We start from the raw sequence: 27,254 nt of genomic DNA, 5'->3' as shown, positions 1-27,254 counted from the left end.
TAAAACAAGTTGGTAGTGAGCTCTAGTTTTCTCATGAAAATATTTAGAATTTTTGAACTATTTTTATACTCCTAAATAAAATCATGAGTTAAATAAAGAACTTAAACACACGTACACACGACTTGCTAGCATCTTTGTTCGCGACAGTACATCACTATGTGGTAGATGTTCATCATACTCGGCACCTCATGTGCCAAATACAAGCCATTTTTGGTATTTGAATTGCTGAATATGGTGTATAGTGCCATATTTGATATCTCAGGTGCCAAATACTGTCGGGTCCACGTTTTTTCGGTGCCCCATGTGTCAAAATTGGGTTTTTGGAATTTGAGATGCCGAATACACATACTAAATTTGTAAATATGCCAACATATTATCTACTTTGGTAAATGTTATGTCGTATGTTATCTATTTTTGAATTTTTGCCTGTCTCTATCAGCGATGGCCATTACGGGACTAGGAAAACCACGCCTACTTCATACGCTGTGCTAGCGATTCCGACGTCCACATCATGAGAGACGGTGCGATCAGGCCATTGGTGCCGGAGATGGAGGTCCTACGGTGAAGTAGGTAGCCGTGGATTCCGGCTTGAGTTTTCCCTGATCGATCTCTGATTCACAGTAGGAATTTCAATTTCTTTTATAATTTTTTAACGGTGAAAAGATCAAAATTCATAAATTTTTCTTAAATGTTTAGTCAATTCGTCTTCTACTTTGAGTTTCACATGTTAGTGAAAGAAAATTCTTTGAGGCAGGCAAGGATATATTGTCAATGTGAATAAAATTTCTACTTTCCATCAATAGTTAAAATTCAGTCGCTCTCTAACCTTGATATGGTAGAGCCTTCGACATTGATCAGCTGGAAATTTCAGATATTTCAATGGAATTTCCAGATATTTGAATGGGACGTTGCAGGACCTGAAAATATCCCAATCATTAGGTTGGGAGATTCGACTTTCCACTCCACATCGACTCATAAAACTCGTGTTTTTCCAGACAACTGTCATTAATGTGTCGTTTTGGTCTACACGGTTAATAATGTGTACATTTAACAACTATTTTTTATTAAAATGTATTTATAAAATCCAATAAACCTATCATATTATGAAAGTGTTTTTCCAGATAACTTGAGAGTCTCGATGACATGATTTTCTCTTCCTCGGCTCACTCTATTTCCTTCAGAAATTCCAAATTCTACCTTGTTCTATTCCAAATCTTGAGAAGCCTAAGGATCTTGCACCTGCGCCCCATGCCCTCAATCATTGAAGACTAAGGATGACACTACCCCGTCTGATCAGCCCCCGTGAGTTTCAGATCTGATAGGGGCAGGTTTAAGTGAAAAAATAGTCCCCTGGGTCATCGGATCGGGTCCTAACCCGATCAGGGTCTGGGTTTGAGTCTGTTTTGTTCACCCGCAGGTATCACTAAAAAAAACTATCTGTGACACCCCCAATGACCACGTCGGCCCATTCATCCCTCGTGACCTCGTCTGTCCTTCGTGAGACCATGACTCCGTCTGTCCATCCTCTTGTTCGCGCCTCCGCAGCCACAACGAGCCATCACTGGCGCCCCCCTCCCCGCTCGCCGCTCGTACCCTCCCTAGTCCCGCATATCACCCTCCCCAGTGCTGCCCTCCCCAGTGACTATCAGTACCGGTTCTTAAACTCCCGTGCGAAAGTAATAATTGAGGCACCAGGAACTGTTGGATTGTGATCCGAATTCTTGTTGGGCCAGACAAGGGACGCCTTCGGCCCATATTCCGGAACAATCTGTATTAGACTAGAGTCGTATGTGTCCACCCCTATAAATATATCTTGTAAGCTGCAAGGAGAGTCAAGACGCTCATTGTAATTCCCTGCATTATACACATCCCTGATATAGTGAAAATCGCCGATTGACGCCCGTGGTTTTTTCCCGAAAGGGTTTTCCACGTAAAAACCGTGTCTCATGTTCGATCATGTCGTGCTTTATTTTCAACAAGTGGTATCAGAGCCAGATTCATACACGAGAATAGAAAAAAAACATATCGGTTTTCGTCGCCTTCGAGTTCATCGTCTCGATCCGATCTACATCGCCTTCGTCTCACTGAATCCGCCGCTCTTCGTCGCTGCGTCGAGATCTGTCGTCGTAGCGCACCACCAGGTCCTGTAGATTTCACGCCGCACTTCTCGCTTGGTTCTTCTGCGGCTCCGTTGCGTGCGCTCGTTCGTGAGCCGCCAGGATCCAGCCGTTGCCGGTCTCTATCGCGCCATACGACTTCGTCTAGGCCGGTCACCTCCTCCCCTACTGCATATCACCGGATTTTCTGCACTCAAGCTTTGGGAGCTACGCCGTACTTAGTGCAGCGTGCCACAGATCTGTCACAAAACCAGATCATCATCAGCCAGGGCCCACGCTCTCTCACGTGGAGAGAAGGAAGCTGATCCTGTGCTCTCTCAAGTGAAGAAAAAAAAAAGGGCAAAAAAGGACAGGTTCAAGTCAAGGCCTGCTCGTGAAAAGCCAAAACCTAGCATCTTTGTTACGTGCACACGAGAAAGTCTACCAGAGCTTTGCTATTTAATTGCTGCACGTACACAAAGTGTACCAGGACTTCTACAGTTTTTTTCTTCGTACACACAGGGCTGTACCAGAGGGGCTGCAAGTTATTTTGTTCCTGATTATTCTTCGTTATGGCTTCTATAAAATATGATATTTCGCTGCTAGATCATGATATAAGATTTTCTCTATAGCAAGTAAAGATGCGGGCTATTCTTGCGCACACTGATCTGGATGATGCGCTTGATAATTTTGGAAACAAAGATCAAAAGTCTTGGTCCGATGAAGAAAAGAGAAAGGATCGTAAGGCTTTGTCACAAATTCATCTTCATTTATCAAACAATATTTTGTAGGAGGTTTTGCAGGAGAAAATCGCTGCTGCTTTATGGCTAAAGCTGGAATCGATCTGCATGTCTAAGGATCTGACCAGTAAAATGCATCTGAAAATGAAGTTGTTCACGCACAAATTACAGGAAGGTGGTTCTGTGTTGAATCATCTTTCGGTCTTTAAGGAGATCGTTGCTGACCTACAGTCTATAGAGGTAAAATATGATGAGGAGGATTTGAGTCTTATTCTTTTGTGCTCATTACCTACTTCTTTTGCAAACTTCAGAGATATCATATTATACAGTCATGATACACTAATTTTGAAAGAAGTTTATGAGGCCTTGCATGCTAAGGAAAAGATGAAACAGATGGTGTCTACTGATGGCTCTACTTCCAATGGAGAAGGTTTGATTGTGCGTGGTAGGATAGAGGAGAAGAATTCGCATAATAGCCAAAGAGATAAAAGTTCGAACGGTTACAGGGGTCGTTCAAAGTCCAGAGGAAAAGAAAAATTATGTAGGTATTGCAAGAAAAATAATCATGATATATCTGAATGTTACAAGTTGAAGAATAAAGAAAAGAGGAAAGGTAAATCTAATGAAGAAGGTAAAGCATCTGTTGCTGCTTCCAATAATAGTTTTGATGGAGAGACTCTCGTTGCTTTTGCTGGATGTGCTAGTAGTGGTAATGAATGGATTATTGACTCTGCTGCGTCTTTTCATATATGCATATATAGAGATTGGTTCACCACTTATAATTCTGTTCAAGATGCTGGTTCTGTTAGGATGGGTGATGACAACCCACGTCCAATTGTTGGAATTTGATCAATTATGATAAAGATGTATGATGGCATTGTTAGAACCTTGACAGATATGAGGCACGTTCCAGGTATGAAAAGGAACCTTGTTTCTTTGAGTACTCTTGATAATAAATGGTATGATTGGTCAGGTGGAGATGGTATTTTGAAGGTGAAAAAAGGTTCTCTTATTGTAATGAAAGGTGATTTAAAGTCTGCCAATTTATATCATCTCTGAGGCACTACAATCACAGGTGATGCCGCTGTAAGTTCACATTCATTATCAGATTCTGATGCTACTAATCTTTGGCATATGCGTCTTGGGCATATGAGTGAACTTGGTTTGGCAGAATTGAGCAAGAGAGGTCTTCTTGATGGACATAGTATCGGCAAGCTGAAATTTTGTGAGCATTGTATTTTTGGCAAACATAAGAGGGTGAAATTCAACACTTCAGTTCATACAACAGAAGGTATTCTTGATTATGTGCATTCTGATTTATGGGGACCATCTCGTAGGTCTTCACTAGGTGGTTCTCGTTATATGTTAACTATTATTGATGATTACTCGAGAAGAGTTTGACCTTATTTTTTGAAGCATAAATCAGAAGCATTTAAAGCATTTAAAGAGTGGAAGGTTATGGTTGAAAGGCAAACTGAAAAGAAGGTAAAGAAACTTCGCACTGATAATGGGATGGAATTTTGTTCTAATGAATTTGATTCATATTGTAAGTCTGAAGGCATTGTGAGGCACTACACAGTTCCTGGTACTCCACAACAAAATAGTGTAGTTGAACGTATGAACAGAACTATCATCTCGAGGGCCCGTTGCATGTTGTCTAATACAGGTATGCATAGATGTTTTTGGGCTGAAGCTGCTTCCACTGCTTGCTATCTTATTAATCGATCACCCAACATTGTCATTGATAAGAAAACTCTAATTGAGGTATGGTCTAGTTCTCCAGCTAATTATTCAGAATTGAGAGTTTTTGGTTGTCCTGCTTATGCTCACGTTGATAATGGTAAATTGGAGCCTAGAGCTATTAAGTGCATCTTTCTTGGTTATAAATCTGGTGTTAAAGGTTATAAATTGTGGAATCCTGCAACACAAAAGATGGTGATCAGCAGGAATGTTGTCTTTAATGAATCTGCTATGTTGCCAAATGCTCCTGTTCAGAGTCAACAGAGTTCTAGCGTGCAGGTGGAGTATTTTATTAATGCAGAAAGTACACCAGATACCATTGTTCAAGATATACCTATTGCTGAAATTTTATTTATTAATCATGATTCATCTAGTGTTCCACATCCTTCATCCGTTGTGCAGCCTACACAACATTCTATTGCAGTTGATAGGCCTAGAAGGTAAATTAATCCACCCAAGATGTTAATTGAGGAGTATAATATTGCTGCTTATGCTCTGAGTTGTACAGAAGAAGTTGAAGGTAATGCAGAACCTTCTAATTACAATGAGGCTATTACTTCTGCTGATTGCAATAATTGGATGACTGCAATGCAAGATGAGATGGAGTCACTTGAAAAGAATGGTACTTGGGATTTAGTTAAATTGCCAAAAGAGAATAAGCTTGTTCGTTGCAAGTGGATTTTCAAAAGAAAGGAAGGTATTTCCCCTAATGAAGCAGCAAGGTATAAAGCAAGGTTGGTTGCTAAAGGCTATAGCCAGATTTCAGGTATTGATTATAATGATGTCTTCTCTCCTATTGTGAAGCATAGTTCTATTCGTACTTTACTCAGTATTGTTGCTATACGTGATTATGAACTTGAGCAATTAGATGTTAAAACTGCATTTTTACATGGGGAGTTAGATGAAGATATTTATATGGATCAACCTGAAGGTTTTGTTATTCCTGGAAAAGAAGACTTTGTCTGTAAATTAAAGAAATCTCTTTATGGTTTGAAGCAGTCTCCTAGACAGTGGTACAAGAGGTTTGACTCATTTATGCTTTCTAATGGTTTTAAGCGTTCTAATTATGATAGTTGTGTCTATTTGAAGACTGTTAATAGTTCAGCTATTTATTTGCTTCTCTATGTCGATGATATGTTAATTGCTGCAAAGGATAAATTAGAAATAGCCAAATTGAAATCACAGTTGAGTAATGAATTTAAGATGAAGGATTTAGGTGCAGGAAAGAAAATTCTTGGCATGGAGATCATTAGAGACAGGAAAGCTGGCAAGTTATATCTTAGTCAGCAAGGTTATATTGAGAAGGTCCTTCGTCGTTTCAATATGCATGATGCAAAACCAGTGAGTACTCTATTAGCTACTCATTTCAAATTATCTTCAGCTTTATGTCCTGAGTCAGAGTATGATATTGAGTACATGTCTAGAGTTCCATATTCTAGTGCAGTTGGTTCACTTATGTATGTCATGGTCTGCTCTCGTCCTGATTTATCTCATGCACTGAGTGTTGTTAGTAGATTCATGGCTAATCCTGGCAAAGAGCATTGGAAAGCTGTTCAGTGGATTTTTATATATCTGTGTGGTAGTTCTAATGCTTGTTTGCAGTTTAGAAAATCTGGAGATGTACTTGTTGGTTATGTTGACTCAGATTATGCTGGTGATTTGGATAAGAGGAGATCTCTCACAAGTTATGTTTTCACCGTTGGTGGTTGTGCTGTTAGTTGGAAAGCATGTTTGCAGGTTACTGTTGCTTTATCAACTACTGAAGCTGAATATATGACTATTTCTGAAGCATGCAAAGAAGCTGTTTGGTTGAGAGGTTTGTACACTGAGCTTTGTGGAGATAATTCTTGCATTAAAATATTCTGAGATAGTCAGAGTGCTATTTTTCTTACAAAGGATCAAATGTTTCATGAAAGAACAAAGCACATTGATGTGAGGTATCATTATATTCGAGATGTCATTGCTCAAGGTGATATTAAAATATGCAAGATAAGCACTCATGATAATCCTGCTGATATGATGACAAAGCTAGTTCCTTCTACTAAATTTGAGCTATGCTCAAGTTTAGTTGGTGTTACAGTTTGAGTTCTAGAGACTTTTGGCGTCGGTGATATTTATTATTGAAGGGAGTTTATTGATGATTCTTTATTTGCTACAAGATGAAATTCGTCTCAAGGTGGAGTTTGTTGGATTGTGATCCGAATTCTTGTTGGGCCAGACAAGGGACGCCTTCGGCACATATTCCGGAACAGTCCGTATTAGACTAGAGTCGTATGTGTCCACCCCTATAAATATATCTTATAAGCTGTAAGGAGAGCCAAGACGCTCATTGTAATCCCCTGCATTATACACATCCTTGATATAGTGAAGATCGCCGATTGGCGCCCGTGGTTTTTTCTCGAAAGGGTTTTTCACGTAAAAACCGTGTCTCGTGTTCGATCCTGTCGTGCTTTATTTCTAATAAGAACCAGCACTAATAGTGCATATCAATGCCAGTTCTTAGCACCTCAATCGTGGTTCGCGCGTGAAAGTTTAAGAACCAGCATTGATACATCAATAGTAACAGTTACGCTCGAACCGATACTAATGAGGTGCTACTTATAACCTCTTCTGTAGTGGTGATGGGTATTTTTGTGTGTAGGGAATTGGTTAGTGCCACCATTTGCAGCTAACAGTTACCGGTCACATTGAAATCATTATGAATTTTCCTGTGACCATAGTCTACATATTGCTGTGAAATCAAGCAGACATAAACAGGAGTCACGTCGGCACTGCTTGGATGACTATGGCCCGCTTTAAATTACATCCAACTGCGAGCTCCGTCGATCTGGACACGTCATTATGGACGAAGATATGCCCTATGGACTGACCATAATCGCATATAAGTAGCTTGCCAATGTGTCGGCCACGGTGCAGTGAATCTAAGGAGCATGGCATCCACAGCAGCGTTGCTTATAGCCTTGTCCCTTCTGGTCGCCTCGGCGACGAACGGTGGTGTCCAGGCGCAGCCCATCGTGCCGGCGGTGATCTCGTTCGGCGACTCGACCATCGACGTCGGCAACAACAACTACCTCCCCGGCGCGGTCTTCAAGGCCAACTACGCGCCGTACGGGGAGAACTTCAGGCGCCGCGAGGCCACAGGGCGGTTCTCAGACGGCAAGATCGTCACCGACATCACCGGTTGCTACGCACTCGCGCATATATATATGCACATACCCTGCAGCAACTCTTATCACTCACCGGCCGCCGTGATGAGCGAGCTTTGTCTTCTGTGGTTGCAGCTGAAACGCTCGGCTTCGAGAACTACGCGCCGCCATACCTCAGCCCGCATGCGACGGGGAAGAACCTTCTCATCGGCGCCAACTTCGCCTCGGCGGCGTCCAGTTACTACGACGACACGGCGGCCATGTATGTAAGTACGCATGCATATACACGTACGTGTTCACTGCTCCATGCTGCATATAGAGCAAGCATGCAGTTTTGGGTTAGTGCAAGAATTCCATTTTTAGTAGCATGCACATGATTCTGCATGATGAGACTAGTAACAGGTATGCTTACCTGTGCACACGTGCATGCAGGACGCGATCACGCTGACCCAGCAGCTGAAGTACTACAAGGAGTACCAGTCCAAGCTGGCAGCGGTGGCCGGACGCGCCAAGGCTCGCGCCATCCTCTCCGACGCGCTGTACGTCGTCAGCACCGGCACCGGCGACTTCCTGCAGAACTACTACCACAACGCCTCCCTGGCCCGCCGCTACAACGTCGACCGGTACTGCAACCTCCTAGTCGGCATCTTCTCCAACTTCGCCAACGTCAGTACTACGCCTCATGATCTCAGTCTCAGCTCTGCATTCATGCATGGGCCCGCAATGGATGAGTTCATACCTGGTGTCGTACGAATCTGCTGCATGCAGGAGTTGTATAGTCTAGGGGTGCGGCGGATCGGCGTCACGTCCATGCCGCCGCTGGGCTGCCTGCCGGCGTCGATCAGGCTGTACGGCAAGGGCAGCAGCGCGTGCGTGGCGAGGCTCAACCGCGACGCCGAGACCTTCAACGGGAAGCTGAACGCCACCGTCAAGGCGCTGAAGAAGGGGCACGCCGACCTCAAGATCGCCATCTTCGACATCTACAAGCCCCTCCGCGACCTCGCCGAAGCGCCGGCGGCGAGAGGTACGTGTGCTGGCGAAGAACGATGTTTTCATGTCCTTATCAGGCTATGGTGATGATATATTTGGTGGACACGTTAGGATTCTTGAACGCGAGGGGGACGTGCTGCCGTACGGGGACGGCCAGGACGAGGGTCTACCTCTGCAACCCGACGGCGGCCGGAACGTGCCGGAACGCCAGCAGCTACGTGTTCTTCGATGGCGTTCACCCGTCGGAGGCCGCCAACGTCTTCATCGCGGAATCCATGGTCGACACGGGCATCGAGCTAGTCACGTAGTAATGGCGTGAATGAACTAGACAGCAGCTGCAGGTGCAGCGTCAAGTCAAGTCAATAGACTGTACGCCACCGTCGCTGCAGATTGGTCTCCTGTTGTGTCGAAGAAAACTACTGTCACGACTCAAGAATACCTTGAGAAATTGCATGGTTTTGGTTGGTACTACCGGTTTCGTCCTATTATTGTCCCTCGCCCCTGTGTTTCCTACGTCCTCGCTTTTTTTTCCCGTGTTCCAAACGAGGCCTAACGCACGGTGTGACCGAATGGCCAAGATTTTCCGTTGTCTTGATTTAGAATTGTAGCACTATTTTCAGGATTACTATAAGATATTAAACACTAATATAATATATCAAAAGACCACACATTTTAATTAGGCAGGAAACTAACAGTTGACACCGGTATCACCATCCCAGTTTGGAACAGAATTTCGCAGAATTTTTGCAAAAATCCCACAGCATATGGATCAATTCCCACAGAAATCAGAAAAATTCTCAGGTTTGGGCCTTAACCAAGTTGATTTGTATTTTCGTTTTGGTCGCACCTCGATGTTTGATTGAGATAAAAAAAAAAGGGGGAGCCAAATCAATGTCACCTGCCAACTGCCAGAAACTATACTCTCAAAAACCATAAATTGATATGCAGCATCATACCTGTTGCATACAGGTATATATCAAATCCAGTAGCTGAAATCAATGCTAATGCCCTAAATATTTATTCACTTGCCATAAATTTGGAAGGAAAAGAATATGTTACCTGCAAGCCATCCCAGTATCAGCATCTCAACAGCCAGTGGGAAAGGGGGCTATTCTCTGCCAGAACCCATACCGACACCATGAAAGTTGCACCCCACCACATTCCGTTGTTCACAGTTCACATGAGACGGTTCCATGTTTCTGAAAAGTTGTAAGATTTCTTAACATAAGGTTGTATCACTGACTGCAGCAACAAGAAACGAGAGGATGGAACTCTGATCACAAGCATGGCACACCAAGTGTGATCCTGCACGTGCTTGACATTTCCTTTTATGAGAACCAGTCGACCTTGCTCTGAAGGAAGTTCAGTCATGCACCATAGTTGGCGCTATCATGGATTTGGTCAAGTAGGAGTATATCATGTAAATCTCGAGCCCTGGAAATAGGAACCAACTCAAAAGTGAAAAAAGGCAACCAGTGAATAAAATTAATACAGGATAAACCTTAACCACTAAGAACAGATGTATACATGGCATTGATCCGCTGGTGCAATTGAACTGCCTGTCAGTTAAGGCCCACCCTCTATCAATGTCTAAATGAGTCCTCTGACCATGATGGAGTATTGATCTGTAGAGATGTGAAGTTACTGGAATCAGAGCAAAGAAAGAGAAGCACAACAATGTATTGGGTCCACAGTAACTTTTACATTAAACCACAAATGCAGAGTTTCTTTTTGTTTTTTACATGTGTTCTAAACTACCACGTCCATATGCAATTTCAGGGTAGCAAAGTTGAAAATGTAATTAAGAAACACAGGAAATTCCTAAGTTGACAGAGCTATTTCTTCAGTCTGGCAAGGGTACAATTAGAAGTTTAAAACTACTGAATCAACTGTAACTGTTGTCTCAGCTCTTAGGTTTGGATCCAATACATTAGATTGCTTCAAAATATTCTGGCTTGTCTTCTCTGTATGACAAAAAAAATGTGAAGTTTATAGGTCTAGAGTCTAGACATCACTTTGGAGAAAGTAGAAAATGCAGGTAACAAAATAAGCTATAGCTCCCTCAAAGTGAATATATGTAGTTTAAAATCTCTGTACATTAAAGCCATTTGTGTTCCTCAAAAACGATTTTGATACTTTGATGTCCACATAAGCAGCTCAAAGCTTCCATATTGCAACAGCAGTCCATGTCAAAAGAAGTTGGCTGACTAATAGCGGGCCTTTGACCTTGTAATCAGCATTCAGCAAGATAGGCAGACAAGGTACAACGTAAAAGCTAAATGTTTACAGTATCTCCAACTTCCGTATCATATAAGATGCCCCTCGGTCAAAATGAAAATATAACCAGCTGTTGGCTAAGTTGGTCAGTTGTCCATAATGACTTACCTAAACAAACTGCTGATCACAACCATTTGATTTCTATAGTTCAAGAAACATACTAAGTTTTGCCATGACAGTGAAAATTACAGTGGGAAGTTCCCGATTGGAGCCAACAGCTACATTTGCAATTGAAGTTAGTTTTGCTAGTTTACTTGGCCATTACATATTTGTATTATTCCAGATGCTACTTTAAATTATCTATAACTGACATTTGTTACTTTACATTATCTTGAACTGAGCAGGATTTCTCGCACTGTTTGAATGGATAGGACTTACCAAACTGGATGGGAAATGATCGTTAGCTGAAATGGATCTGGTTCAACTCAACAGTTCACATTATTGTGCCTCCAACCATATTGCCATAACCATAAAAATGGAGATTGAGAACCAATTTAGACATTCAAATATTCAATAGCTGGATAAAATCTCTGGTCACTGCTAACAAGGAAGATTAAACTTTTTATTCATTTGAAGTATAACATCCTTAAATGCCTCACAGCACTGTCCATTCTTGTTCCAGTTCAACAACCTATCATGAAGATCACTTACAAAATCTCTATCTTGATCTGCCTCATCGAGCATTTCAAGTAATAACTTTACACACTTGAGCAGGTATGGGCCTGTCTTGGTTCTGAGTTGACTGACAAAACGATGGCCTGTATCTTCACAATCAAATATCACTGAAGACATATCCTCAACAATATCAAGCCAGCCAAAGATGAGATATACACCACTCAAAGCCCATCTTTCAATAATACCTCTGCAACTGGCTGAGAAACCATAATTGTTGACATGATCTTTTGTTTTTACCTGCACCTCATTTGACTCCAGAACCTGCCCAGTGCTTGTGTAGCGCAGAAGCATGTCACAACTCTGCTCGTTAACACAACTAGATGACACAAGCAATACTCCTAGAGGAATCCACAAATGTAACAGATTATGGCATGTGGGACGGAAGTCTGATCGTTCTTCAGTTTGCACTTGAGGAATGGCAGTTATGGTACAAAATTTTACACAACGATCATCAAATTCTTTAATCAGGGAGCTTACAGAGTTGGTTGGCACATGGAGTTTCTCTGAGTCCCCAGCTGTGGGTATTCGCAGTTTCCCCCTATGATTTACAGTACAAGTATGGTAGCTTGGGCGTTTTTTGTTGTTCCTAACCCAAGAATGTGATAACTCCAACATATTGTTAGCCAACATTTGGCATTGATCATCACTAGAAGGGCATAGCACCCAAGAAAGGTAAAAGGCTGCCCTCTGAGCAAGACTGACATCACTTATTGATTCAGCAATTATCTCCTTGGATAATGTTTCAGATAAATAATCTTGTGAACCTTCTCGATGGAAAAGTAAAGCAGTCGCAAAATGGAACCAAACAGGGAAACTTATAATCATGGACCTGCAGAAGCACAGTTACAGCAGGTACAATTAACTTCTGTCGGACAAAATGCTAAACATCTAGCTTTGTTGTATATTTAAAATTGCGTACCAAGCAGAATTATATTTTAGCAATCCCTTCGATGGTTGTAGTTGTAAGTTCTTCTGCGAAGAGTGACTGGTTCTTGTTTTTTCCAAATGAACCAAGGCATTGATATAAGAAACTAGGTCCAAAAAAATTTTACATGATAAGGGTCCAGTTAGTATCGCAAGCAAATCACTTTGTTGGCTTGGGAAATAAGCATGGGAAAAAGGAAATTTCTGTCCCAGTTCTATGGATATTCCCCATGACATTGGCTTGAGAAGAATGTCTAATACTGATGATACCACCGCATTGTGAAGTTCTAGCACAGAACCTAGACCCCTGCATAAACAAAAGATAAATAGGCAAATTTATAAGAAAGGGTCATTACAAACGGGCCCACAATGTATAACTAATTCAGACAGTATATACAACTATTGAAAGGTAATGTCCTTAATAGTGTTGTCCATAAAATGTAATTTTGACCTAGAGGAAGAAAGGTTAGAAAATATTAAATAATTGAATTTGCAGTCAGCTTTATTTCTTTCAAATATGTAAGGCAAAAAAGGAGTTGCAGATAAAATTTAATGACAAATGTTAAAATTAATTAGCATGCATCTATTTATTCCTCAGGTACTTTGGAATCAAGCTCTGCATAGATCATTTTTTTAGCGCTCATCTTGAAATCTGTTTCAAACCACTTCCCTGAGATGAAGTTCAATTTTATTTCAGTCTTAACTTCAGCTGCTTTGCACTTTTATTTGTAAGAGACGAAGTACTTGTAGAAGCCAATTGACTGAAACAAATCAAACTTATTGTAAAAGGAAAGCATAGATCATTTCGTACGAGTATTTGAGGTGTGAAATTACGTTGCAAGAAACCAGAAATGAAATAATGATCTCATCTCCATAAACATAGATGGGGAGCAAACTAGGCAAATTACAATGACACGCCATTCCATCCGACCATGCAATTCCTTTCTCAGGCAAAGAAATGGCCTTCTAATTGCTTCCTGGAGCATCACTGAGAGATCATGCTTAATAATTGATGGATCCAGATGCCATAAAAGCACCCTATCACAAACAGAAGATGTGACTTAATCAGTATAATATGTAACGAAAGGGCAGGCAGATTTTCTAGAGTCCAAGAGCCACACAAAAATACACCCTATGTAAGATGGTATAGACAGTCAATAGTGCACTACAGGCTAAAAAACAGTACAACTTTTTTTCTTGAGCAACACTGATGAAGTTTTATCCAGTAAACGCAAAAGTTCACTCCAAGGTTGCAAGAGACCCTTCACACATTGTACCATGTATCTCCTACTACACATTTGCAGCAACGCAATAGTGTATGATTAAATATAGTACAGGAAAGTACAACACCAGCATATCTTACACTCCTTAACTCTTCCTTTTATTAATAGTACACGATAATACATAAGTAATTACCGCAAGCATACCTCAGTGGGATTGAGTGATCACTAGGAAGCACTTGATGAGATGAATGATTCGTTAATTCCGCAGCAATGGTTCCCATATCATATACATTTTCCCCCTCTTCTCCATAATATGGTAAAGGGAAAAGATAACGATAACATGGGGATAACACTGCCGTTTTCGTAACAGCGTATAATAGATCATAAGAATGCCTTGCAACTGCACGGAAGAAACATAAAGTGCCAACATTAATACAAAACAGACAATATATCAACCTAAAGCCATGGGGAGAAACATATCATTCATAAGCTGATCTCAATTCCATAACTGCTTCAGTTATATGGTTGCCAAACCACAGAATAAACACTAAGAATCTAACATCATCTTTTAATTCGTTTGTATATCACAGCATCGATGGGCATTTCCTGTAAACACCAAACCAGCTTACTTGTGACGTATCGGAAGAGAACCCAGTAAAAAGATCTCACCATCAAAGTCCCCCAATTTCTGCATAAGGGCTGCACATGAGTGGACCAGCTCGCGGCAGTCCACCGGCGAAACCGAGCTCCCAACGCAGAGCATCTCGTCGCCGGCGCCCCCTTCGGGCCGGACCACCCGGCACGAGACCGACGCGGAGAGCGCGGAGACGATGGTGCGGACCAGGCAGTCGACGCGAGCCCTACCCACCTGCGTCACACACACTCCCATCAGCACGAGGGTTATCGAACAGATCAGCAGCGGCAGCGATCCATTAAGGGAGACGACGAGGGGGTCGCCTTGCCTCTAGTGGGTCGAAGCACATGAGGGAGAGCGCGGCGTCCAGAACCCTGGTTCCGGATGAGGAGCCGCCGCCGCGGCCGGGGTCGAGGGTGGCGGCGAGGGAGGAGATGGAGGCCGAGAGGCTGTCCGCAACGGTGGTGGAAGCAGCGCCACCGACGCCGCCGGCGGGTGTCCGGGAGAGGCGGGCGGCTAGTTCGGCGAGGAGGCGGGTGAGGTCTTCGTGGGGAGGCGCCATTTTTGGGGAGCAGAGCGGCTGGAGTGGACGGAAAAGAGAAGTCAGCGTGCCATTGCAAGACACGACCGAAATGGAGGTGATGGGCCTAAATAAATGGGCCACCTGGCTTGAGGCCCATGATCCGGCCCAGTACAATTCTGCGAGCAAGGCTCAGGGAGAGTAAGGCCCATTGGAGCATTCCTTGGTATTTTAGCGTGCGTTTGGTTAGATAATAAGATTGTATGAGATATTACCATCATGTTTTGCTAGATAGGACAATTTAATTTTTTGTTTGATAGTATAGATAGAGCAATTTAATGTTTTGTTTGATTCGATGGATAGAAATTAGATAGAGTTAGCCAAAATTTTGTGAGACCCGCTTGCCATATATTTAGTTTTTCATCAAAAATGTAAGTTTTAATAAGCATTGCTCTCTTGTTTGTGTTCTCTGCATTGATGCTTGAACATCACTGCCTCATCATCAATACATAAGGAACATGCCCAGAAAACAAGAGATACAAACCTGTCGCAGAGTTACACTAACAATATTCTACATTTCAGTTGTGCATATGCTGATGTAAATCACTAGGATTTTACCCATGAAGCTGCACAGAAACTTCAGGATCTCCCTGAATAGTACAAACAGAGTATGACTGATGCATCACGCCCCAGAATGTGGCAGCAGAAATCAGGCTAGGCATACAGACAGAGCAACGGGTAGCTCGTCACATTGAGCAACCGAAACTACTGCATGGCACAAGTTCATAATTAGGGGAAAACTAGACATTGTGATTCTTATTCCCAATATAAAACACATGGAGCATGAAAAATTTGCTCCGGTAACTTATTGATCTTGACATCCTTTCTCTTCTGCAGCTCTGGAGGGGCATTCTTGTACCGCACCTCTCCACCAATTCATGGCATGTCATTTTGTTTCCGGCTTTGGGATATCTTTATTTGTGTCTTTTCCAGATATCGCAGCAGATGCTGTGGCTGTCACAGCTGCAGCAGCTGCACCAACCTTCACACCTCCTGCAGCTTTCATCGCCCCAGCAACCTTCGCAAATGCTGCTACACCACCAACTAGGGTAGCACGCAGTGCTACCATCGGTTTGATCTCCATGGTATATTCCTGAAGCAGTTAACACATAAATGAGTGAATCCAGCACAGCACAGGTTTAACAAAAGCTTTACACTTCTGAAATCCATTTGAGGAAGTAAGATGTGAATATTTTTCGCTGCTCAGCAATGACTTGCAAAAACAATAACAGTAATGATCATACAAACGACAGTACTTTCACTGACATGGTGATCCCTTTTAGTTATCACACCAAGTCTCCATATGTTCACTAATAACATTGTGTTGTTTAGCAGAAAACTGATATGTGGCCAGCTGAACTCAAATAGATAGCTACTGGCTAGATACGGGCTAGCCAAGGTACTGCTTAAATAGAGTAAAAGTGAATTCGTTTTTGGGCTAAAGATGATGCTTGAGTCTCTTCTATAGTACAGTGAGCTAGAGCAGAGTAACGCCAAATACAACGATGCACCTAACATATAAGAAGATGGATACCAACTCATAAACTTGGAAAAAAATAACTTAGTAGTAAAAAGTCGCTGAATAGCATAGGGCCACAGGTTTGTAGTGCATCATGCTTGTGGGCTGATTAAAAATTAATACAGACACAGTACATCGAAACAATCAGGTAGCAGACATAATCAAGATGGCATATGTAACTAACCTAGAGTTGAGGCTCGCCGTCCTTCATAGTTTATCAGTTTTTGCTCAAAATTACATGCCAAACTACTTAAACCTCACGCAGGTAATCCCAACCACATCTATCAAAATGAGACCACAGCACAATCCTGGCAGAGCACATAATTGGCAAGCTGATCTGCCTACATCATCGATCAGCTAACCAGAAAGAGAAGCCGGTTTCAACTAATTCAAGAAACAAGTCTATGGGCATGTTTGGTTCATCCGTTCATGCCCAATGCTACCATCCCGCCACAACTAACCTTAGGTCCAAAATAAGCAGAACCAGAAACTCGAACTAGAGCAAGAACTACAGCTAAAACAGATGGCACACGGAGATTCGAGCTAGCGCATCAAACAGGGAGAACAGATTCCCCAGTGCTAGCAAATTATGTTCTTCTTTCTTGGTACTTACAAATGAGGACATCTAATTCAGAGATGGTATCCAACAGGGGCCGGCATAACTTGCGGCGTGACTTCGATCGAAACAAATTTAGCACCCCGACGCGCATAAAACGGATCCGCGACATGGATTAGAGGAACGGTGGATTTTGACGGCTTACAGCAAAGAACAGATCCCGCGGAACAGAACGAGCAAGAGCAATACATCCAAGCAAGGAAGCTAGGGTTCCTTACGAAGGAGACAACGAGGAGAGGTGGCGTTGCGCGCTCTGGCGGAAGGAGAAGACGCCTGGACGGAGGCGCGTTGGGCCGGCGGAGAGCGCTCGGTGGTGGTGGGAGACCTTCAGACACAGCAAGATGCGTGGAATGATTCCGCCGTCAGGGTAACGGGCAGAGGAAGAAGGAAGAGGATTAGCTTAGGGCTCGAGGGGCGCATTAGTAATTTTCATATTTATTTTGAGGAAATTGGGTATACTCTTTTTTTTAATTACAAATGCACACACACCCACTGCCCTCTAGTGCGCACCCGCGTTCCAATGAAAAACCTATAATGCGAGCGGGCTGGGCGTTGCCATACACGCCCAACTAACTGAGCTAGCCTCAGTTCACAGAAATTAGGTATATTGTATACGTCACCTAAGCTTTTAGTTTAGTTTTTTCTTTTGAGATGAGAAACCTTTAGATTTGAGCGTGTGTATATATATATCGTAAAAAGTAACTTTTACATATGAATATCATCAAAAGATCAAAGGATTGTCACAGGCTCGATATCACGATTCAACTCTACGAAAAGAAAAACATCAGATCTAAATATTGATTTGACTATCTTAATTCAAATTTTAGATACTATCGCTCTATGTTATAACCAACTCTGCATAATAAAAATAGATATGAACTAGAATTTGACTCGAGCAACCTTAACCTAAGTGTTTTTTAACATCGGGGATTTTTTACCCGAGGCTTTCATAGGAGTCCAATAAGAGGAGTGTGATACCAAGAGATTGAACCCCAGCGGGCTCGACCACATCCTATAGCTTTGCCATTATGCTCTATACACGTTTACCGGTGTGATGTTATTAGGAATCAACTCGACAAAAATAGATGGTTATCACTATCTAAAAGTAAATCCAGGATACTGATCTCAAATCCTCGAACTCTAACTACCTTAAGCCGATTGTTATGTTATCCATACTCTTTCTATTTTTCATATGAAGAATCGTCAAACACCTATTTTACTATAGCCCAGAAATGCATTTCAGATGCCCCTTTCTAGCATCCTTAAAACCCAAATTTGAAAGAAGATTTAAACATATTTTTGATTTTGCAAAACAAATTCAGCGGTTTTCTAAAAGCCCTCCTCAGGGGTCTATTACTAATATCACACACACCCGGGGTCTGAAACGAAAAATGCTCGCGCCTCTTCCTCGCACCCTTCTTATACCCGGGATACTAGGGTTTTAGTGGCATCCCCTCTCTCTCCTCTAGCCGTCGCCGCCCAGCTCGGCTCCTCTCTCTCCTCCCCTCCGCAGCGCCGCGGCGAAGTCCGAATCGAAGGCGAAGCGGACCTCACCGGAGCTCCGGCAATGGGCGGCGAGAAGGATAGCCTCGACCTCTCCGACCTCAACGCCTCCCTCCCCGCCGCCGCCGCAGGTAACCTCCTCTCCACCGACACCTAATCGCATCTACTCACCCTTGCGTTCCCCCACGTAATCGATGCGCGTTGTCTTGTGGTTTGCCTGCAGCGCTCAGCGCCGAGGACCGCGCCGGCCTCGTCAATGCCTTAAAGGTACGTTGATTTGGGTCAGGGTCGTATACTCGTATGCAATTACCGAGCGATTCCGATACACTTGCTGCTCTATGCTGGGTTGTGATGATCCGTGGATTTTGCCCATTTATTCTGTGATCATTTGTCTGATCTGATTTGGTTTCAGGATAAGCTGCAGAGCTTGGCGGGCCAGCACGCCGGTGTGCTAGAGACGCTCTCGCCCAACGTCAGGAAGCGTGTTGAGTTTTTGAGGGAGATCCAGGTAGAATAGGACTCTTTCCTTACTCCGGTTTTGTACTATTTCTGATGTGGTCTTTTTCCACTTTATCCCAACTTAGCAAATAGCAGTAGCATCTGGATGCTTAAATGAAATAGTATAATTTTCAGATTTAATTTGTTTTTGCTGCATTGTCTTGTTAGGATTAAACATGACGTGGGTTAGGTTTATCTGCACCCCTGATTCTTAGTTGATTCCCTTAATTGTAATGTTAGCTGAGTGTAATCCGAGTGTTGTTCCTGTGCTACGAGAGACAACTATTTGTTTATGGGTTTGATTGATCAGGCTGTGCCTTTTGCTGACTGCCGGAGTTGTCACCGGGCAATATTAAAATGATCTGTTGAACTTGAAGGATACTCATATTCAACAGCTATAATAGTTCAGGCCTTTTTTAGTTATTTTACTGCAATATGGCTGATAACTCGTGAGTCGTGAAGTGGTTTTGAGAGCAGAACTCATGAATGATATTGATAGTGGAGTTTTTCTTGTGAATCGATTAACTAGAGATCCTAGGTGTCGGTGCTGCATTGTGGTTACTGCTGAGTGCTGACTTTTAGTGGCATCCCACAGTCCAGTTTCTGTTACTAGGTTCAAAGAAGTTTTTACCTTTGGCTTTGGTATTTACCTTAATGTTCACTTTGCTAAGATGTATTTTCTGTTGGCAGAATTTGTTACTTTAGTAAGAATTTGTTCTCTGTCTCCCAGTTAGGCGTATTCATACTTTTCTTGTGTGTTAATGTGTCAAGTAAAGATAGAGAATAATACAAACAGGAAAGATAATGTGCATGAACATCTTTATCTGACCTTAACAACATTTTAGGCTGTCATTCAAGTTGCATTATCAAAACATAGAAACGCCTGGCGTAACATCATTGACTTATGGAGAGGAGTGATCCATGCTGTAACATTGTTAACCCGTATTTTTGCCTTCCCTGGGTTTTGGTTGTGCATTGAACCTGTGATTCATAGCTTCCATTGTCTTCTGTGATACCCTATGTCAGATCTTTATCCATGCAAACTGCTAGGAAATCGTGTATAATGCCATTTCCGTTACATAATTGATGAACCAGAGTTGATCAATGTCATACATAAATCTTGAGGAGTTGCAATTTTCTTGATCAATGCATTACCTTTTTCTCTGCCTTTCTTTTAATTAAGGCTGATAGCCCCAGCTAAACTTGGTTAAAGGCCTCTCTCCCAACCTTTTTTTTTCTCTGGGTATATTATTTCTTGACTCCTTTTTTTGTCCCATTTTTTCTCCTCCAAATTCTTGTGTGATGCCTGCATGGGGGGCTTGAGTTTTGCCCATTGTGCTCCCTTAGCCTGCAGTTAACCACCATGAGTGAAACTAAAGTTTTTTCAACTTTTTCTCTATAATGATGCAGGGCCAGCACGATGAGATTGAGGCGAAGTTTTTTGAAGAACGAGCTGCACTTGAAGCTAAGTACCAGAAGCTTTACGAACCATTGTACACAAAGGTACACTTGTCCTTTATGTTCTTATACTTCATATTGTTTTATGTGAATTCGTGAATTGATCTAACCTCCAAGTGTATTCTTTTTTGTGCAAATTGCTGAACTCCCCCTTTTTTTCTTTCAGAGGTATGAAATTGTAAACGGAGTTGTGGAGGTTGATGGTGTCAGTGATGAACCAACCAGTGAAAATGCTGCTGAGGGAAAAGAATCAGATGGTATGAAACTGAACTTTTAGCTCTTGTATAGTTCCCGCTCTGATTTGTATTTAAACCATTTTTCAGCCAAAGGAGTTCCAGATTTTTGGCTTACTGCTATGAAAACGAATGAAGTGTTATCTGACGAGGTAATATTGAGTCTGCCTTCCTTCCTGTGTTTTTAGATTCATTGCGATATCGTTGACTAAATTTCTGCTTAAATTTAGATCCAAGAGCGTGATGAGGCTGCTTTGAAATATCTAAAAGATATCAAGTGGTCTAGAATTGTGGATCCTAAGGGTTTCAAGCTGGAATTTTTCTTTGATACAAATCCTTTCTTCAAGAACTCTGTCCTAACGAAAACCTACCACATGGTTGATGAAGATGATCCTATTTTGGAGAAAGCAGTTGGGTTAGTATTTTGTACTCTGTTATTCGTTTCATCTAGAGGTTCTGTTTCTGTCACTTCCCTTTACTAATGTCTTTATATCAGTATCTGCGTGCCCTATAAAACACAAGCTTTGTGCACCGCAGGACTGAAATTGAGTGGTATCCTGGGAAAAACCTTACACAGAAGATTCTCAAAAAGAAACCCAAGAAAGGTTCAAAGAATGCGAAACCTATTACTAAAACTGAAGATTGTGAGAGCTTCTTCAACTTTTTCAATCCCCCACAAGTCCCTGATGAGGAGGAGGATATTGATGAAGAAACTGTACATTTAAGATTGTTGTTTAATTTATATGGATTTGCCACTTTGTGACAATGTTGCTCAGTAGTAAACTTCTTTCGATCTTCTCTGTAGGCTGATGAGCTGCAGGGTCAAATGGAGCATGATTATGACATCGGGTAAGTATAGTTCATTATCATTCCCCAAGCAAATTCTTGATTTTTTATCCGTCACACGTGGTGAGGGTATTCTGTGATTTGTCTTATGGCTTGTTTCTTGATGTTACCAAATTGACTTTTAGGACCACCATAAGAGATAAGATCATCCCTCATGCTGTTTCCTGGTTTACCGGTGAGGCTGTGCAAGCTGAGGATTTTGAGGACATGGGTGATGATGACGAGGATGATGATGATGATGATGACGACGATGAGGATGAAGATGAGGACGAGGATGATGAGGATGAGGAAGAAGAAAGCAAACCGACGAAGAAGGTAGTCTTACAGTATCACAATAATCTTCTGTATGGAACATTACCTTGATTAATTGACCCTTGGTCCCTAACTAATACATTTGTTTTCTAATTTTCTGAACAGTTGGGCCGCAAACAAAAGGTACAAGTTCTGAAGTTCTCCACACTGAACTAAAGTGGCATATAAGTGTTTTTTCTTGGTTCCATATATTAATGCAAATATCTAACTTACGATATATCCTCAAGCAGTTACCGCAGAAGGTTGGCTCACAAGGAAATGCTGAACAACCAGCGGAATGCAAGCAGCAGTAAACTGTCCTGGTGTGCACTGGTTTCCTTGTGCTGGCTTTGGTTGTTGGTCGACACAGTATTTTCCATTGAACTGCCAATGAGCTTTGTTGATCATGTTGTGAGCGGGTGAGGTTATATTCGTTGAGTTGATATATCAACGTGGTTTTGTTAGGCGGTGAGAGCTTGTCTGGGGCACTTCGTGCAGTGCTGGTGGATGGTTTGGGGCTTCTATGTTAGCGTATTATGTTGTAGTTACATGCAATCGGATGATATTCTATGATTGTAATTATATTTGCACCTATGCTGATAAGGGCCTTAGCAATTTGGCCGAGGCTGATTGCCGATTCTACCTTGGTTCAGGCTGGGATCATTTGATACTGTCTTGAATTGATCTGTGCAAAATTGGGCCCATTTCATTAGTTGTGTAGCATAAACTATCTGATTGGGGAACTGTTTGGGGTGTTATAATTGTCCCACAGCCGGAGGACAGTTTATGCAACAGAATATAATATACCCGCCGAGATTTGGATTTGGTGAGGATGGAGATGCCAGAGCCAGTGCATATTGTTACGGTTGATCTCTTCTACCAATAATTGCTTTGGGCAGTTGCTGTCATCCACCCGTTGGGGAGGGATAGGCATCTCTTAATCCTGTATAAATATGTAAAATAAATTAACTAAAGAATTACGAATTCATTCAACCCTTTACTGGTTCTCTCCATTACTTTATTGTTCAACACGTTATCAGCACTTTGATCTACATTATGCTAATAAGCTGATTAATCTACAGGCAGAAATCGCTACTCAGCCAAGATCAGAGGCAACCGTGGAACGCATAGAACATCAAAAGGCATTGGAGCCAGAACAATCGAACAAAGTGATAGTGACGCACGTAAGGACAAACATAGATAGAAGAACATATCAACACTGATGTCCCTCGTCACCGTTGTTCTTCTTGTGTTGCCACCGTCGTCCTCTGCACCATCTTCATCGTCTTCGATGATGATGATCACAGCGACCTCGTTCTTTCTCGCCGCTACAGGATCCACCAAGGGATCTATTTCCCCAGTTGTGACAATAACCACCGGTGTATCTCCATCCTCCGGCGGCACCCTCCACCCAACGGCATCCGCCTAGCGCGCATCTCCTAGGTCATGTGCCCAACCTAGCGGCACTCACGCATCTACTGTGGATGGCTCATCCAGCGGAGCCCGCATCGGCTCCAGCCCTCTAGCGACCTCACACAAGGCAAAGGTAGCTGAAAGTGCCACGACGTCCGGGTGGCGAAGACGGCTCGACGGCGGACTGCCAGATGGCGACCAAAGGCGGCTTGCCCGAGCCGCCATGGTGACGCTCAGCCCAAGGGCGACCTACCCGAGTTGTCTATAGAGGTGGCGACCTCTCTCTTGGCGCCGACGGCATCAGCCGGCGCGACAGGGAACAGAGGCGGGGTGGGGTGGCAAACCCTAGTCATCCCTCCCCCTATCCCTCTTATGCAGGTGCGACGCCGCACGAGCTGACTGAGCTGAAAGGCCACATAGGCCTCAACCTAGGTTTTTTTAGCCTCACTAGCCTGTTTGGATTCAAATGGATCATTTTGGGCCAGAAGCATTAATGAGTTTTCAAGCTCATTATGTCATTTTGCACATTTTTTACAGATGACACCTTGGAATTTTGTATATTCACATCAAACAATATATTATCTTGTATTTTTACACTTGAATCCTTAGGTTTTAAATGTATTCTGCTATATTATATTTACCTAATATAAATATACATTTTGGACCCTTGGGTCCTCCAGAATTGCATAGTAATGTATACTACTGCATATCAACCCCACAGATTTTCAATATATTACACAACAATTACATTTTTGCAATTACATCCCTCAGGATATTAATTAAAAAATTGCAAAACAGGCAAAAAGAAAATATTACACACTTGTAATTATTCTATTTAAGCCATCAGCTTTTACATAAATTACGTTATGTTTTATTAACCTTTTGTAAATATGCATTCTGGACCCTTAGGTCATCAGAAATTGCATGTTGATATGTATTTTCTGCAATTACTATGTATTACCTTAGTAATACTCAATATTTCAATATAATTGCAGTTTACTATACATTTTTCTTTTGCTTTATTGTAATTATTATTTTCCATTTCTTCTGCAATTTATTTTTTTATGCACCATAATTTGGAAAAATTTATGTAAAATTTTGGTGATTACCTTTTCATAAAATATTAGCATAACATAAGATAGTAGAGTCTATAACATTGGCTACGATTGTAGTGTCGTTCATCTTAATTTAATGGAGTCCATGTTATAGCAATGAGTTTCTCATCTATTGCTGTGAGGTCTACACCTTTTGGTGATTACCTTCAACATGTTTTCCAATATTTTTCATGTACAAAGTCTATGTACTTGGCACTGACCACATGTCACCTACTTCCTTAGAAGTGGAGTCCTGTCATGAAGGTCTACACCAATTATTATTCAATACTCATGTTGACTTTATTTTTGCATTTTTACAATATTTCCATGATATTTAATTTACTCTCATAGTAAATTAATTTCATTCATGGTATTTAATGTAGGCATGGCTGACATTTCCTTAAAGGGTTCATCAAAACTTGCATTGGATGACAACAATTACTTAACATGGGTTATGGACGTCAAACTCAATTTGATTGCTCAAATGTATATTGCCACCATAACTTCACCACCAGAGAATGCAGATCATATTCCCGAGCATTCTAAATATGCAACTTTGCATTTTTATAGCATCACCTCTATCCAGATCTCAAATATGAGTATTCAATGGAGGAAGATTTACTCGCTCTTTGAACCTCCCTAATGGAGCATTATGAGCAATAAAAATCTGTTATCCTACCCGAAGCTCAACGTGATTGGTCTCACCTTCGTTTTCTGGACTTTAAGTCCGCAGCAGATTACAACTCTCAAAGTTTACACAATCTACCACTACATGAAAAACAGACGAAGGAGACATGATTTAGTGATGGGTCCTTATATAACCCGTCACTTATGTAGCCTCAGGTCAGGTCAGTGACGGGTCTCATTGGCCATTCATGAGTGACGGGTCGTGTTACAAACCGTCACTTATGACCTAACATTAGTGACGGGTCTAGTCATAGGTGACGGGTAAAGTAGCGACTCGTCACTGATAATAAATCATAAGTGATGGGTACTATTGTGACCCGTCACTTATGACTCAGCTCTGTTATTAGAGCTGGTCAGGTACTGCGCGCCCAACAATTATAGTCTGTGACCTTGGCGCCAACTTCTGGCAATTTTCTTCGGTTTCGCTAGAGACTATAATATCTTGCTGATTTAAAGTTTGAATTATTCCTAGGTCTTTGAAAGTTTTCATCTCCCCCTTTCCTCCTCCTCTAACATTTATTTGGTAGATTTTTGTGCTTTGAATTGTAATCAACCATTTTGCATCTTTATCCAAAATCTTAGTACAAGTGAGTTGTATTTATGTTAGATTTGATATTAAGTTTGTCCGATCTATCGCGAGATATCACAGATCTAGTGTAATTGCATGGAATTTTTAATCACAAGCTTAATCATGAATTAAGGTAATTGTTAATGAAGAATGGATATTTTTATATTGTATATGGAGGACAGAAGTTGGATGTACCTTGAGACCTGGACTTGTTTGTAGTACCTGAGCGAGGTGAAGTATTTCATGACTTCTGCATTGGTGGATATGGAGGATCAGGGTAAAACGGTAATGTATTGTCCATGTCATGATTGCAAGAATGATAAAAAGTTCCTGAAACCAGACAACGGCTATGCACACTTGGTCATGCGTGGATTTAAATAGAATTATACATATTAGAATAAACATGGCAATGAAGGGTTTAACGAAGGAGAGATGGATTGGGGCCTCCATACCGACAGTGTGGATCAAGGACTTACTGTCGATGATATGGATCATGATATCATGGACGAGGACATATTAGGTTTCAAGTCGAGGATTTTGTGGAGAATGTGAACCAGATGGTGTGAGATGTCGAGCGGCACGACGAGTAATAATGGTGAGTTTGGTAAATTTCAAGAATTTATGCGGGATTTCAAGACGTTCTTTTATCCCAACTGTAAGGAGAAGTACATGTGACTATTTAGTAACCTAAAGCTTCTACAGATGAAGGTAACACATGGTTAGACTGACAAGAGTGTCGAAACATTGTTGGATCTACTAAGGAACATGCTACCGGATGGGAACTTGTGCCCAAGAACGTCTACGATGCAAAGAAGATAATTTGTCCTTTAGGATTGGAAATAGAAAAAAATACATGCATATAAACAGGATTGTATCTTATTTAGTGAAGAGTATGCAGAGCTGGCTCAATGCCCCATGTGTAGAACCCATTGATATAAGCGTAGAAATGGTGGTGATGACAGGGATGGAGGAAAAAAAAAATAAAGGCTCTTCTAGGAAGGTGGTGTGGTATTTTTCTGTAATTTCCCGAAGCGATTCTTTGCCAATAGAAAATAGGCCCAATTGGTGCGTTGACATAACGAGGGTTGTAAGAACGACGCAATGATTTGGCACCCGGTAGATTTCGCTCAGTGGCGAACCATTGATTCTATAACACCTGAATTTTAGCATATAAAAATATAGCAAAATTCGCTCCAAATTAAAACTTTTTCTAATTATTAAACTAGTATAAAATTAAGAAAATATATATTTGATGTATATATATTCGTATGTATATATTCAAATATATTAATTGGGCTAAGTATTTCAGAAAGCACCAAATTAGTTCTAAATTAATCGTTGCAATGAATTGATCATATGCATTTTGGTTTATTCTTCTGGTTCTTTGCGTGGTGATTCGAATTGAATGTCTCTCAAATTCGAATCCATTTTAGTTCTTCTTGGCAATTTCCTAACCCAAATCCCGATGCTTCCAGTTCAAATATTATTCCTAATTCAAATACC

The 27,254-nt window shown here is 41.7% G+C and overlaps 3 protein-coding genes and 2 long non-coding RNA genes across 6 annotated transcripts; 2 read left to right on the top strand and 3 right to left on the bottom strand.

The window, feature by feature from the left end:
• Positions 1-7,476: 7,476 nt before the first annotated feature.
• Positions 7,477-9,195, top strand: LOC133930862 (GDSL esterase/lipase APG-like). The gene is made up of 5 exons (XM_062377629.1): positions 7,477-7,756; positions 7,858-7,988; positions 8,155-8,388; positions 8,491-8,746; positions 8,824-9,195. Exons 1-5 carry the CDS (start codon positions 7,507-7,509, stop codon positions 9,018-9,020), a joined length of 1,068 nt encoding a protein of 355 aa, XP_062233613.1. The 5' UTR covers positions 7,477-7,506; the 3' UTR covers positions 9,021-9,195.
• A 386-nt stretch (positions 9,196-9,581) lies between these two features.
• LOC133930863 (uncharacterized) lies at positions 9,582-9,908 on the bottom strand. Its single transcript, XR_009911807.1, has 2 exons — positions 9,772-9,908; positions 9,582-9,668 (listed from the first exon to the last, which is right to left on the bottom strand). It is a non-coding gene; the product is annotated as an uncharacterized LOC133930863 (long non-coding RNA).
• An 18-nt stretch (positions 9,909-9,926) lies between these two features.
• On the bottom strand, positions 9,927-15,032 carry LOC133930861 (uncharacterized). Of its 2 annotated transcripts, XM_062377626.1 has the most exons (8): positions 14,774-15,032; positions 14,481-14,679; positions 14,016-14,211; positions 13,423-13,626; positions 12,584-12,895; positions 11,368-12,493; positions 10,240-10,337; positions 9,927-10,146 (listed from the first exon to the last, which is right to left on the bottom strand). In XM_062377626.1, exons 1-6 carry the CDS (start codon positions 15,005-15,007, stop codon positions 11,530-11,532), a joined length of 2,109 nt encoding a protein of 702 aa, XP_062233610.1. In that variant the 5' UTR covers positions 15,008-15,032; the 3' UTR covers positions 9,927-10,146; positions 10,240-10,337; positions 11,368-11,529. The 2 variants fall into 2 exon arrangements, with proteins under 2 accessions (XP_062233610.1, XP_062233612.1); XM_062377628.1 differs by lacking the exons at positions 9,927-10,146; positions 10,240-10,337; positions 11,368-12,493; positions 12,584-12,895 and adding an exon at positions 12,932-13,349.
• A 468-nt stretch (positions 15,033-15,500) lies between these two features.
• On the bottom strand, positions 15,501-17,693 carry LOC133930860 (uncharacterized). Its single transcript, XR_009911806.1, has 2 exons — positions 17,379-17,693; positions 15,501-16,118 (listed from the first exon to the last, which is right to left on the bottom strand). It is a non-coding gene; the product is annotated as an uncharacterized LOC133930860 (long non-coding RNA).
• Positions 17,694-18,593: 900 nt separating this feature from the next.
• LOC133930859 (nucleosome assembly protein 1;1) lies at positions 18,594-22,641 on the top strand. Its single transcript, XM_062377625.1, has 12 exons — positions 18,594-18,794; positions 18,887-18,930; positions 19,076-19,171; positions 20,572-20,664; positions 20,786-20,876; positions 20,943-21,004; positions 21,083-21,267; positions 21,390-21,567; positions 21,658-21,701; positions 21,824-22,013; positions 22,116-22,133; positions 22,241-22,641. Exons 1-12 carry the CDS (start codon positions 18,728-18,730, stop codon positions 22,301-22,303), a joined length of 1,131 nt encoding a protein of 376 aa, XP_062233609.1. The 5' UTR covers positions 18,594-18,727; the 3' UTR covers positions 22,304-22,641.
• Positions 22,642-27,254: the final 4,613 nt, after the last annotated feature.

The sequence above is a fragment of the Phragmites australis genome, chromosome 10 (assembly GCF_958298935.1).
Source record: "Phragmites australis chromosome 10, lpPhrAust1.1, whole genome shotgun sequence".
Taxonomy (NCBI): domain Eukaryota; kingdom Viridiplantae; phylum Streptophyta; class Magnoliopsida; order Poales; family Poaceae; genus Phragmites; species Phragmites australis.
This window is presented reverse-complemented; position numbering and strand designations above follow the sequence as displayed.

Excerpts from the sequence above, each read along its gene's own strand:
- LOC133930862 (XM_062377629.1), top strand. The coding sequence starts at position 7,507 with ATGGCATCCACAGCAGCGTTGCTTATAGCCTTGTCCCTTCTGGTCGCC. Across the intron at positions 7,989-8,154 it reads ACGACACGGCGGCCATGTAT|GACGCGATCACGCTGACCCA; the intron begins GTAAGTACGCAT and ends ACGTGCATGCAG. Across the intron at positions 8,389-8,490 it reads TCTTCTCCAACTTCGCCAAC|GAGTTGTATAGTCTAGGGGT; the intron begins GTCAGTACTACG and ends TGCTGCATGCAG.
- LOC133930861 (XM_062377626.1), bottom strand. The coding sequence starts at position 15,007 with ATGGCGCCTCCCCACGAAGACCTCACCCGCCTCCTCGCCGAACTAGCC. Across the intron at positions 14,212-14,480 it reads GAAATTGGGGGACTTTGATG|TTGCAAGGCATTCTTATGAT; the intron begins GTGAGATCTTTT and ends TCTTCCGTGCAG. Across the intron at positions 13,627-14,015 it reads GATCACTCAATCCCACTGAG|GGTGCTTTTATGGCATCTGG; the intron begins GTATGCTTGCGG and ends TGTTTGTGATAG.
- LOC133930859 (XM_062377625.1), top strand. The coding sequence starts at position 18,728 with ATGGGCGGCGAGAAGGATAGCCTCGACCTCTCCGACCTCAACGCCTCC. Across the intron at positions 18,795-18,886 it reads CCTCCCCGCCGCCGCCGCAG|CGCTCAGCGCCGAGGACCGC; the intron begins GTAACCTCCTCT and ends GTTTGCCTGCAG. Across the intron at positions 20,665-20,785 it reads ACGAACCATTGTACACAAAG|AGGTATGAAATTGTAAACGG; the intron begins GTACACTTGTCC and ends TTTTTCTTTCAG.